General features: G+C 39.9%; 1 protein-coding gene across 11 annotated transcripts in view; it reads left to right on the top strand.

The window, feature by feature from the left end:
* dab2ipb (DAB2 interacting protein b) overlaps positions 1-11,134 on the top strand; it is a 193,140-nt gene that overhangs the window by 166,954 nt on the left and 15,052 nt on the right. For all 11 annotated transcript variants that reach the window (XM_051938113.1, XM_022192489.2, XM_022192490.2 and 8 more), the window contains 5 exons: positions 2,106-2,250; positions 5,175-5,319; positions 6,119-6,355; positions 6,469-6,670; positions 7,487-7,674. In XM_051938113.1, the coding sequence (XP_051794073.1) occupies positions 2,106-2,250; positions 5,175-5,319; positions 6,119-6,355; positions 6,469-6,670; positions 7,487-7,674 (917 nt within the window). The remainder of the gene's footprint in view (positions 1-2,105; positions 2,251-5,174; positions 5,320-6,118; positions 6,356-6,468; positions 6,671-7,486; positions 7,675-11,134) is intronic.

Here is an 11,134-nt window from a genome sequence, read left to right on the forward strand (position 1 = left end):
TTTAAGTTGCAATTTTCCTTCTCTTTAAGTTTGTGTTTATATATGTGTATGTGTGGGGCTGGTGCGTGAGTAGAATGTGCAAATGCGTTAACCAAAAAGGCTCCTTTCGCTGCACATCAGTGGATGATTGGCTCCCTGTGGTGTATCTTTGATTAGCCGGATAACAGGCTTCTGCAGCAGCTATAGAAACCGTCTGAGATTCTTTCTTTTCCACCTCTTCCTCTGTTCTTTAAAGACCGCCACTCTGTCTCTTCTTCCTCTCCTTCTCTATTTCTCTCCATACATCTGTCACTCGCCTCTCTTCTCCCTCGCTGCTACGCTGGTTCCCAAGTTTAACAAGCTGCCAGGGGACTTAGATGAGGGTACACCCAGAAATTTGTTGAGGGGATCTAAACAAGGGATGATTCATCCCCAGATGGCTCCATTTCTATATCTCCTTTTCAGACTTTTGAATTGTGGGAGCTGTAATGACTATTTCCACCAGTTTCTGTTTTTGGTTTTTTGTGTGTTTTTTTTTTTCACCTGATGATTTAGTCCTTGTGGAGGTGACAGCTTACTAGTCTTTCGAAGACAGATAAATAAGAGCATCCGATCTAAATAATGCACGCCGCCAACTTAAAACAAAGATGAAATGCGTTACCTTTGATGTGTATTGCTTTTCTTTTGTAGAAACTTTGTTCCTCACAGTAACATCAATCTACAGTTTTTAGCTGAAATAAGAGAAGCCATTTTTTTCTCCATTCAGGGAGCAAACATTGCTTCCTCCACATGCAGAATTTTAGATCAAGAATATTTCAAATTCAGATATGACGTGCTGTTTGCCTCCATTTTATTATGAAAGAATCGTGCTTTGGTCATTGCTTATAAAAATGTGACAGAAAATCCTGTTTCTTGTTCCACACAGAGCACACATGCATGACACAGGGGGTTTGTGATAGTTGAATTTATGAAAGCCATTTGCTTAATAAGACTTAATGAATGTGCTTGTAGCTACATGTGAGTCAACTTCTACCAGACTATCAGACACTTCCTGAAGTTGTTGCACCACAGTGAAAAGAAATCACTATTATTTTGTTGGTAATGTTGCTTTAAAATGTGTTTATCAGTATTTTTTATTTTTTTTTATTAACAATGACTCAAATGACTAGGTGCACTTGAAAGAAGTCGCTCCGAGTGAAAAAACCCCATAGAGAATTATCGTAAGACTGCAGCTCTACAGAGAATTTCAGCATCTGTCAGCTCATTGTTTTTGGTTTTTCGGCTGGCAGCTTTTTCCGTTCCTTTGTGAAATGCTCTACAGGTTCATTATCACTCTCATCTGCATTGTTTAAGCTTCAAAAACCAACTGTACACTCGCCGTCTACTCTGAAAAGGGCAACGTTAGTGACTAGCTGGTAAAAATAGTGCGGCATTTATCTGCTAAAATTACACACTTCCCTTAGGAGTTGGTAGAGAGCAAAACAGAGCTCAAAGGAGGGTGAATATTAGACTTATATCCATGCAGTGGTCAGAAACATGACTCTAAATGAATGTAAATGAGCTGTTTGTTAGCAGGTTTGCCATTTTTGCTGAAAATGTATTATATCAGTGTTGTCACACATCTATTTGTCATCCCTTACAATTAAATAAGAGCTTGTGTACATCATGTATTTTGTGTTTTAAGGGAGCTCCTGTGTGATTTTGTTTGGTGGGAAGAGGGAGTTATGTACGAGTAGATTCTTCTGATTATTATCTAATTGCTGGCATTTTACAACACCCCTCAATTAGACACCATAAAGAGCGAGGCTCAGGCAAAGCAGTGTGCATAAATTACTTATGTTGTAATTGTAATAGATTGGTAGGTAGAAGTAGCCAACATAATAAACTCCTCAAAAGATAAATGCTGGCTGCTTTTACACTATAATCCACTCATTTACTATTTACTTGTTCTCTCATCTGTTTCAATACCAAATCACAAAAGTCTCACCTTCACACACCATTTAACACTTTGTGTAATTGGTGGACATCTGTATCAGCTAATTCCTCTCGTGTATCTAATCACGTAGGATTCGGAACTGCCAGTTATTAACCCTGTGCTCGTCTTGTTTTTGTTTCTTCTTCTGCAGGATTTCCTCACAGATTTGATGATGTCAGAGGTGGACCGGTGTGGGGAGAACGAGCACCTCATCTTTAGAGAAAACACGTTAGCCACAAAGGCCATAGAGGAATACCTCAAACTGGTGGGGCAGAAGTACCTGCAGGACGCCCTTGGTGAGTTGAGGCAGTAATCTTCTGCCTTTTTTCTGACAAAAGGCAAAAATCCGTGTTTCTGTGTACGTCTGTTCTCCTGATGGTAGACGTTTCTTCTCACTCTTGTCTTCCCATTCACCTCTAAATTACTCATTCACCCACTAATGTAAAACGTTTTGTCAGCTGCAGTGTCAGGTAATTTAATGTAGTGGTTAGAGTGCAATTCAGCAAACAGCAATGACATTAGAGATTAAATGCATTAGTCTTCCCCATCAGGAGTCATTTTGACAACTGAAGCAACTCCTCCTTCATCTCAGCTTTTTGTTTTGGCTCAGTTTAGACTGCTGCACACTAAAAACTAAGGGTGTAACTGTACATACAGTTGTCCCAAATGCTGTATTTGGTACGGAAGGTTCCTCAGTTCAGTATGGTATAGACAATAAGGGTCAAAGGTCTACATGCATGCACTGTTAGAAGGAAATTTTCAAGCCCAGGTTCCACCGGGAACATTTTGGCAGTGCACCAATAGTTATCTATCAGCTAAAGGATGCTAGCAGAGTTCCAACTGAAAGCTGAGCAGTGCCAGTTTTATTAAAAATGTAGGATATATTTCTTCACTTTACACATTTTAATCAGTCTTCCTACTTTTCTCAGACTGCACAGCTACCATTTGGAGTTCACACTGACCATTAGCACCAAGCTCTCACTTTCTTTATCCAGTGACAAGTCCAATAAAGTTTAAAGAAGGAGAAAAAGGTAGCATTCCTTTGCCCAGTTTTATAGCTGAAATTGGACTGTTGGCTTCAGTGGTTAACTTAGGTTAAATATGAACATTTGACGCTTGTCCTAATGGACATTTTTTATTTGATTTATTTCATAGTTGAGGGTGCATGGCTCAAGCTTTTCTTCCAGACAGAATGCCAGTACATGAGTACCAGTAACAGTAAAAAAAAAAACATCACTAGACAATTTTAAGGCTCCTCTTTGGGTGACCTTAAAACGGCTGATATGTAATTCTACACTGTTGATTCCTTTAAAATGTACGGATCAATGGATCAGTGAAGTCCCACCTCTCTGTCCAGTCCACTCACTGCAGCTGTAGCATACCAGCTCACCTGCAATTTTGTTCAAACACTGTAAAACTTCTCAAGGCTACACAATAGCAAGTTGTCGTATTGGAGTAATGGCACCATACATGTTTGAGCAGGAAAGGTCTGAAGAATAATGATACTAAAAAGCCTCACAATGGTCACATGTATTGGTATGTAAATTTCAACCCTTTCATTCATGACTGATCTTGTAGCTTTTAAAAACACCATATGAACACGTTAACAAGGTTAAAAAAATGGAGATTTTCATCTGAAGGGTCCTTTAATGTTTTCATTTTTTGAGAACACAGCAGCAAAAATGTTTTCATTTTGACTCCAATAATGTATAAAACTATGTCTCCAAAACTGAGGTACAAATCAAGCTTTTCATTTTGTGTACCATTAAACCCCTATTTAAATCCCACCTGCGTCATCCAAAGTGATGCAGAATTCATGAAAATTCTAATTTAGTCTTAAATGTGAACGCCCAATATTCAGGAAGAGTCCTACATGGAAGGCTGTACATGAGTATAAAAACAGTCTGGTTTCCTGAGGCTGTAACGGGAGCTGCAGATATTACGAATTCTACACCACTGACCAGATCAACTTTGTACAAAATTATGTACAATATTCTGTACAATGTTAGCCCAAGGTTAGATCAGGTGTGTTTGTCCAGTTCTAACAATAAGCACTCTGTATGCACTGTATGCTTTTCTCCCTCCCTAATTCAGAAATGTACACAGCAGCAGTTTAATCTACGAACGGCACACATCCTTTCTGGCACCCATCACTTTTTTCTTTGTATGCTTTTAATATTAATGCCCCATGTGTGTTTATGTCTTTCTCTGCATGTGCATGCCTCTTCCTGTCTGTCTTTGCATCTAGAAAAGCTGCCTGTTTCCTTGCATGTGTTTCTCAGGATTGATTCAGAGAGCGACTGAGGGCTGGTAAAAATATCTATCACTGCATTGCGTTTATTGTTTGATGTATGGTTAGACTATTGAAATCACTGAATCTCCAACTGAGGGTAACACTAGGAAAGGCAAACCGAAGACACTCCTGTTCTCCTTTCATTAATACTGATTAGAGCAGAATAACAGTATCGTCTCCCTTTATGGGCTCTTTGCTTATTGAGGTCAGAGACATAACAGTCTAGGTAGACTGGCAACAACACAAAGAAATATAGTAGTGTTATATTCTTTATTTTTTCCACCATTTCCATTCTGCTACATTTCAGAGGAAAATGTTGTGTTTTCTGTTTTAGTTTTGATTACCTTTAAGATGAAGATTTCACACAGTGGATAGTGTAACAGGCTTTTAAAATGCAGCACATTTTTAAAGATTAAACCAGGTGTTTTTAACCTTTTTGGCTTCGTACAAAAAGCAGTGTGTAGTCAGGGTCACATTCCGGATGCCTCTGACTCGTTAATAGCCTCACCAAATAATGATTTTTCCCCCTCATCTTCTCAGATGGTTTCATTTCAGTAAATGTTCAAATGATCCAAGATCTCACCAAAAATCAAAGGGCAGAATTAAATTCCACAGACTGAAAGCAACACTTGTGTGTCAGATCTTTCTATTTTCTTCTTCTTTTCTCTGATTAATCATCTCAAGAGCTGTCAGATTTATCTGCTGGTGCTTTATATGAAGCTGTATATAAAGTAGTTCCACTTGCAGCAGCTACAACAATACCATGCAGCTGACACACTGATGATTCACTATTAATGATATATCAGTCAAAGGAACTAAACTAGAACTTTACAACTGACCTTGCAATAAGGTTTTTCTACATTTCAGTTCCACATGTTCCTGAATTCGTCATACATTGTTCCATCTTTTGTGTGTTTTGTTTTCCAGGCGAGTTCATCAAGGCTCTGTATGAGTCAGATGAGAACTGTGAGGTCGATCCGTCCAAGTGTTCATCAGGTGACCTGCCAGAACACCAGAGTAACCTGAAAATGTGCTGTGAGCTGGCCTTCTGCAAAATCATCAACTCATACTGGTGAATGCTGCAGTTTTTGTTGTTTTACATTTTTTGGGAAATTGTGTACCTAAAACCGCACACAATAAGTACGGGTTCATATGTCCTTGAGTGTCTTAATTGCTCACATGCGTAGCATCAAAGAATTTACGGCATCAGAATCCCTTCTCTCACATTTCCTCTTGTATAAGCAGACATCTATTCCAAAGGCTCTTAATCACAATTAAAACGCTGCCATTGAGGGAGCTTTTAATTAGGTAGAAGCAGATGTCAGTTATAACAGACATCTGCTGTTCAGAGCTTTGATATGTGAGTTTTTAAGGAACTCAAGGACTCAAGAACACTTTAAAGAGCCAACTTAGGGGTTCTTCGCCAAAAGTTAAACAAAAAGTAAGACCTTTATTTGAGCAACCTGCGTCTTACAGTGATGTGCCAGCCACAGACAAGGGTTTCATCATCGAAGGTTACTTTTGTCTGTGTAAAATCCTGATTACATCTAGTTGCAATTAAAACATGACATTAGCAACAATCTTTTTCATTTATTTAAAAAGGGATCGAATGCTGCTAAAGCAAGTACTTCAGTAAAAACATAATAATGAGCCTGTCGAGCCAATTGATGGATAAGTGCAGGCAGTAAAGATGCATAGAAAGCGTGTGCATCTTATGTTTGAACCCTACAGAAACCACGTTAACATTAAAAGAAATGTTTATTTCAGTGAGCATTTTTGTGCAAACTCGCTCAGTGTCACACGCTGCCAGTCAACGATTACCTTTGGTTCCGTCTCACAAAGCAGCTTCTGTCTCGTCTCATTCTCCGCAGCGTGTTTCCACGAGAACTGAAAGAGGTCTTTGCATCATGGCGGCAGGAATGCAGCAACCGAGGTCGACCAGACATCAGCGAGCGTTTGATCAGCGCTTCTTTGTTCCTCCGATTTCTCTGTCCAGCCATCATGTCGCCTTCGCTGTTCAATCTGATGCAGGAGTATCCAGATGACCGCACGGCACGAACGCTCACTCTCATTGCTAAAGTCACGCAAAACCTGGCCAACTTCACCAAGTGAGTGTCTGGTTTATATGAATCAAATGAAAACATCCTCCTACCTAATTTGTTATGAGGTCTGCATCACTCTTTGTTCCCTGTTCCCCTTCCCTGTCCCTGTTTGCAAACAGATTTGGGAACAAGGAAGAGTACATGTCCTTCATGAACCAGTTCCTGGAACACGAGTGGGCAAATATGCAGCGCTTCCTGCTTGAAATCTCAAACCCAGAGACAATCTCCAACACAGCAGGCTTTGAGGGGTATATCGACCTCGGCAGGGAGCTCTCTACGCTGCACTCCCTTCTTTCTGAGGTGGTCTCCCAGATGGACCAGGTACTGATGAATACATACCTCGTTCACTGTCATCGGGGCTTTTCTCTCACTGAGCTTCGTAGTTTCATTCACAAGAGTCAGTGTGGTAGTTATTTTCCAAAATGTTCTGCCACAGATCATCTTCAGCAAATAGTATGGCATGCCTTTTGCACTTTCACAATACACAAATTTCTAAAGATATAGATTCATACATTTATAGATCTTCTATGTTTTTGCTTTTTTTTTTTTTTTTAATCAAAAAGGATGGAACACATTTGGTCAAAGAAGAGCCCAAGGTTGTCAATGCTTTATCACAACCATCGGGATTTAAATCATGCTTTGTGTACATCAGGATGTTTATCCTACATCAATCAATAATTTATTATCGCATTACATAAACAGCGCACAAAGGGAGAACACTGTGAAGCCTCAGAGGCTGGGCGAAGCATATTAATGCATTTACAAGGACGTTTACATTAGTTCTGGTAGCAGATGGAAAGCATGTGGTGGCAGATTAATCTTTTTTTTCTTCTTTTCTTCTCCTGATTTTTTTGTAGATCATCCAGCTCTCTGAAATCTTGTCTTTCAATAATTCAGAAATCACAGTCTGGTTGATACTTCAGTCTGTCAGACTGGCCGGCCTGTTTCATTATTTAGTATGTTGTCTGAATAAGAGAGTTGATTGCAGGGTGCAGGGGAAAGAGCTTGGTCTAAAAAATATGCAAATATGAAATTAACCAAACAACACTTAAATGAAATCTAATTAATGCCTCAGCTGAAGTGGTCCAGAGTAATACTTAATTTGGCTTAAACCTAATTGTGTCTCTATCTTCACAGAGTGCAGCCTCTAAGCTCGGGCCTCTGCCCAGGATCCTGCGGGAGGTGAACACTGCCCTGTCTAACCCGTCCTGTGTCCAGATGACACCCGGACAGTCCTCGGAGCATATGGGCTCGCCTCCTGCTGAGGCCGGCTGCAGCATTTCCTCTGGCCTGCAGAAGATGGTCATAGACAATGACATTTCAGGGTAAGAAATATCCAGATTTTCACTAAGCAACGGTCCTTGACCTACTCATCTGCCACACAGTGCAGAAAAACTTGACAAAATCTAATCTTAGATTTGTGTTTTTTCATCAAATCCCTTTCCTGTACTTGTCTGATTTAAAATTTTGCCAAAAATAAACAATTTGCATTAACCAGATTCTGTTAAAAATGAAAATTTCTACACTCCTCAGCGCAAACATGAATCCTCAGTTGTATTCAACAATTGCATGACAAAAAAAGGGACTTTTTCCACTTAACTGCAGGCTGTGTTTTTACACAGAGCAGATAGGAGAGAAGCATAGAAAAAAATGTAAATAAGGAATATGTATAGTGTGTAGAGTTGCCATGTTTTTGTTTTTTTTCCAGTACTTGTAATGAATGTGGGCTTTGGACATGTTGATTCCATAGTTTTTCGTTCCTTGTAAGATAAATAATTAAAGAAATGACTTTTATTATTATTGTTATTATACCAAGACTTCTGGCATCACTACATTGTTTTACTACACAAAAGACATTTCTGAATTCTGTCTACCTTGGTTGCTTCCACAGAGATAAGGCAGGACTTGTACACTGAAACATAAGGCCAGTGAGTTATGATGTGACACCAGCAAAAAAAAAAAAAAAGTCCACAAAATTATTCTATTTATTTATATAGATGACACTATTTTATAGAATTACTTTTGAGTAGGAAGAATGGTAATTAAAAGGTGCTTTGAAAAGGTCAGAGGGATACAAATATTTGACTGATACCTGATTACCACTGATCAGCTATTTATGTTTTATATTATATGTTTGTGCTGTAGATGCTGACATAGATATCAAAACTGCCACATGTGCAAACCAATAATTGGTAGTTTTAAACTCTTGTTCTCCTGCTTCTCCAGCAGCTAAAGCATCTTCCCCTAGTAGTGTGGTGGAGACCAAAAACAGAGCTTAAAGAGAGTAAAACATTGGACTTTTTTACCAGGTGACCAGAAACACAACTGTTAGCAATTGATAATGCAACTTTGAAAGAGTTCCCCATGTCAGCCTAATGATGTCAGTGTGTGTTCACAATTTAGCTCCACTGCTCACAAGTGGAAAAAAGAAAGTTTCATACAGGTTTAAGGTGCAATAAATATAAATGAGTTCATGTTTATACATATTAGCCTTTATTTAGACAACAGAAAAATTACAACACCCTGATATAAAGTTGTAATCTTTTGTAACAGATGTCCAATTTTTAGGTGGGTTATCGTGAAATCACAGCCAAAAACATGGAGTGCAGATATACTTGAGCTTATTTACAGCCTTTTATAATTTATGTGCTCTCCAGCCTGCTCTGTACTGTACCCTGGTGCTCCAAGCTTATTGCCTTTCCTGCTAACACCAGCAGCCAGCTCTGGACATATTTGATTACAGGGAGAGTCTGGAATTGATTTAGAGATAGGCTGCTTGCAGGTAATAGATCAAGCTGCAGAAAAGAGACTTACACAAAAAAGGGTAAAGAACCATCGGCTGTCATAGTATCTTTCGCCCTGATTTAATGCGTCATTTGTGTTTTTGTGCATCGTTGCTGATGCCAACAGTGATCCTGTAAATCTGTTGTTTTTCACTGTCAGCTGTATTGTGTTCTCACGCCACTGGTTTTGCTGAGTGTTAATGTTTGTCAGGTGAGGCCGTGACACAGGGAGAGTGTCACCCCCGCGTGTTTACATCAGCCTCATGAAACCTCGTTTACTTTCCAGCGGATGAATACACACTCTGACAGCACCTTATCTTGCTTATCTGCTGTCCTCTCGCTCGCTAGCAGAACAATGCCAAGGTGACACTTAGAAAGATTAACGTGAAAGCACCGGGGCCAGAAGGAGAAGAGATATATGAGCAATATCCAGAGGAAGTGGCACCAGTAAACACAGCGCCATCGGAAAACAGGAGGATGGATGAAAGCATACTGTACGTTAGGGCTGAGCAATCAATTATTGTTTTCAAATGGAAATCGCAGTTTGAAACAATGCAGTTAGCAAATCACAAAGGTTGCAATTAAGGATATACGTTATGCAGTGTCTGACTTAGGGTTTAAACTAGAATCTAACAAGTCGGGCATATACTGATTTTAGTATATTTTATTTAATACTGATATATCAACTGATATTATTTATATAGGTTGAAGTTATATTGAAATATGTATTGTAAATAATTGAGTTCAATTCTATTCAATTCAATTTTATTTATATAGCGTCAATTACAATCAAATTGTCTCAAGATGCTCTACAGAACCCATATGCCTGACCCCCAGAGCAAGCCCAAAGGCGACAGTGGCAAGGAAAACACCCTTTTAACAGGGGAAAAAACCTCGAGCAGAACCCGCCTGCTGGCCGGGCGGGTTGAGAGGGACAGAGGAGGGCAAGGGGGAGGGATGGGAGAAGAGGGAGGGGTGGGAAAGCAAGGAAAATACAACACACATTTGGATACATGTATGACAGGATATGTGACACAAACAAAGTATAAGCTAACACTGAAAACTGACTCATAATTTACTCTTATGATGTACGGCTCTGACATTAAACATACTCCATATATAGCTAGCAGTAAAATTCAAACAGTATGTAGATTAGCATAACAAGTATAGTGAAGGCGATGCAGAGTTGACTGGTGGAAAAAGGGGAGCTGGAAGCGGAGGGCTGGAGGAAGGTCAGCAGCAGCATCCCACAGTGGACATGATGGAGACTGGACCAGTTGCTGGAACATCGACCGCAGATCTGAAGCATCCAGCTCTAGGACCAGGGACACTCGGAGAAATAGCACAGGGGGAAACAGAGTGAATGTACTGCATTAACGGTATACATATTAAATGTAAAGGTAGATAGAGAAGGGCTCAGTGCATCAAGAGAAGTCCCCCAGCAGCCTATAGGCCTATAGCAGCATGACTAGAGGCAGAACGAAGGGACGTCCAAGAGGGAGTCAGCTGTGCAATGAAGACACAAGCCGAACCCCTCCGGGTCACCCTGTCAGCCCCAACTATAAGATTTGTCAAAAAGGAACGTTTTAAGCCTGGTCTTAAAAATAGAGAGGGTATCTGCCTCCCGAACCCAAACTGGGGGTCAAAATGGGGTCATTAGTCATTAACTCTGCAGCAATGTATTTCACAAATTACCCACTAGCATGACATCGCTTGACTCCGCACCACCATCTGCTCTGCTACATGTGCTGCAGTCTGAGAATGTTGTAAATACTGCAGTAAGACCACACTCTGTTGGGCAAACTAAGCAATAGTACTGTTGCTAGATTACCTCTACCATCTTTTTCTTTATTGCATGCAGAAGATATATGAGTGTGTATGTACAGACCAGTATCACTTGATAACATCAGCCGACTGATAGGCTGTAATTTGAGCAGCTATGTCAGGGATTTGAAAAATTCATGCTGTCCTACTTGTGCGATGTTTACGCTTTTGATGGTAT

This window comes from Acanthochromis polyacanthus, chromosome 18 (assembly GCF_021347895.1).
Source record: "Acanthochromis polyacanthus isolate Apoly-LR-REF ecotype Palm Island chromosome 18, KAUST_Apoly_ChrSc, whole genome shotgun sequence".
Taxonomy (NCBI): Eukaryota; Metazoa; Chordata; class Actinopteri; family Pomacentridae; genus Acanthochromis; species Acanthochromis polyacanthus.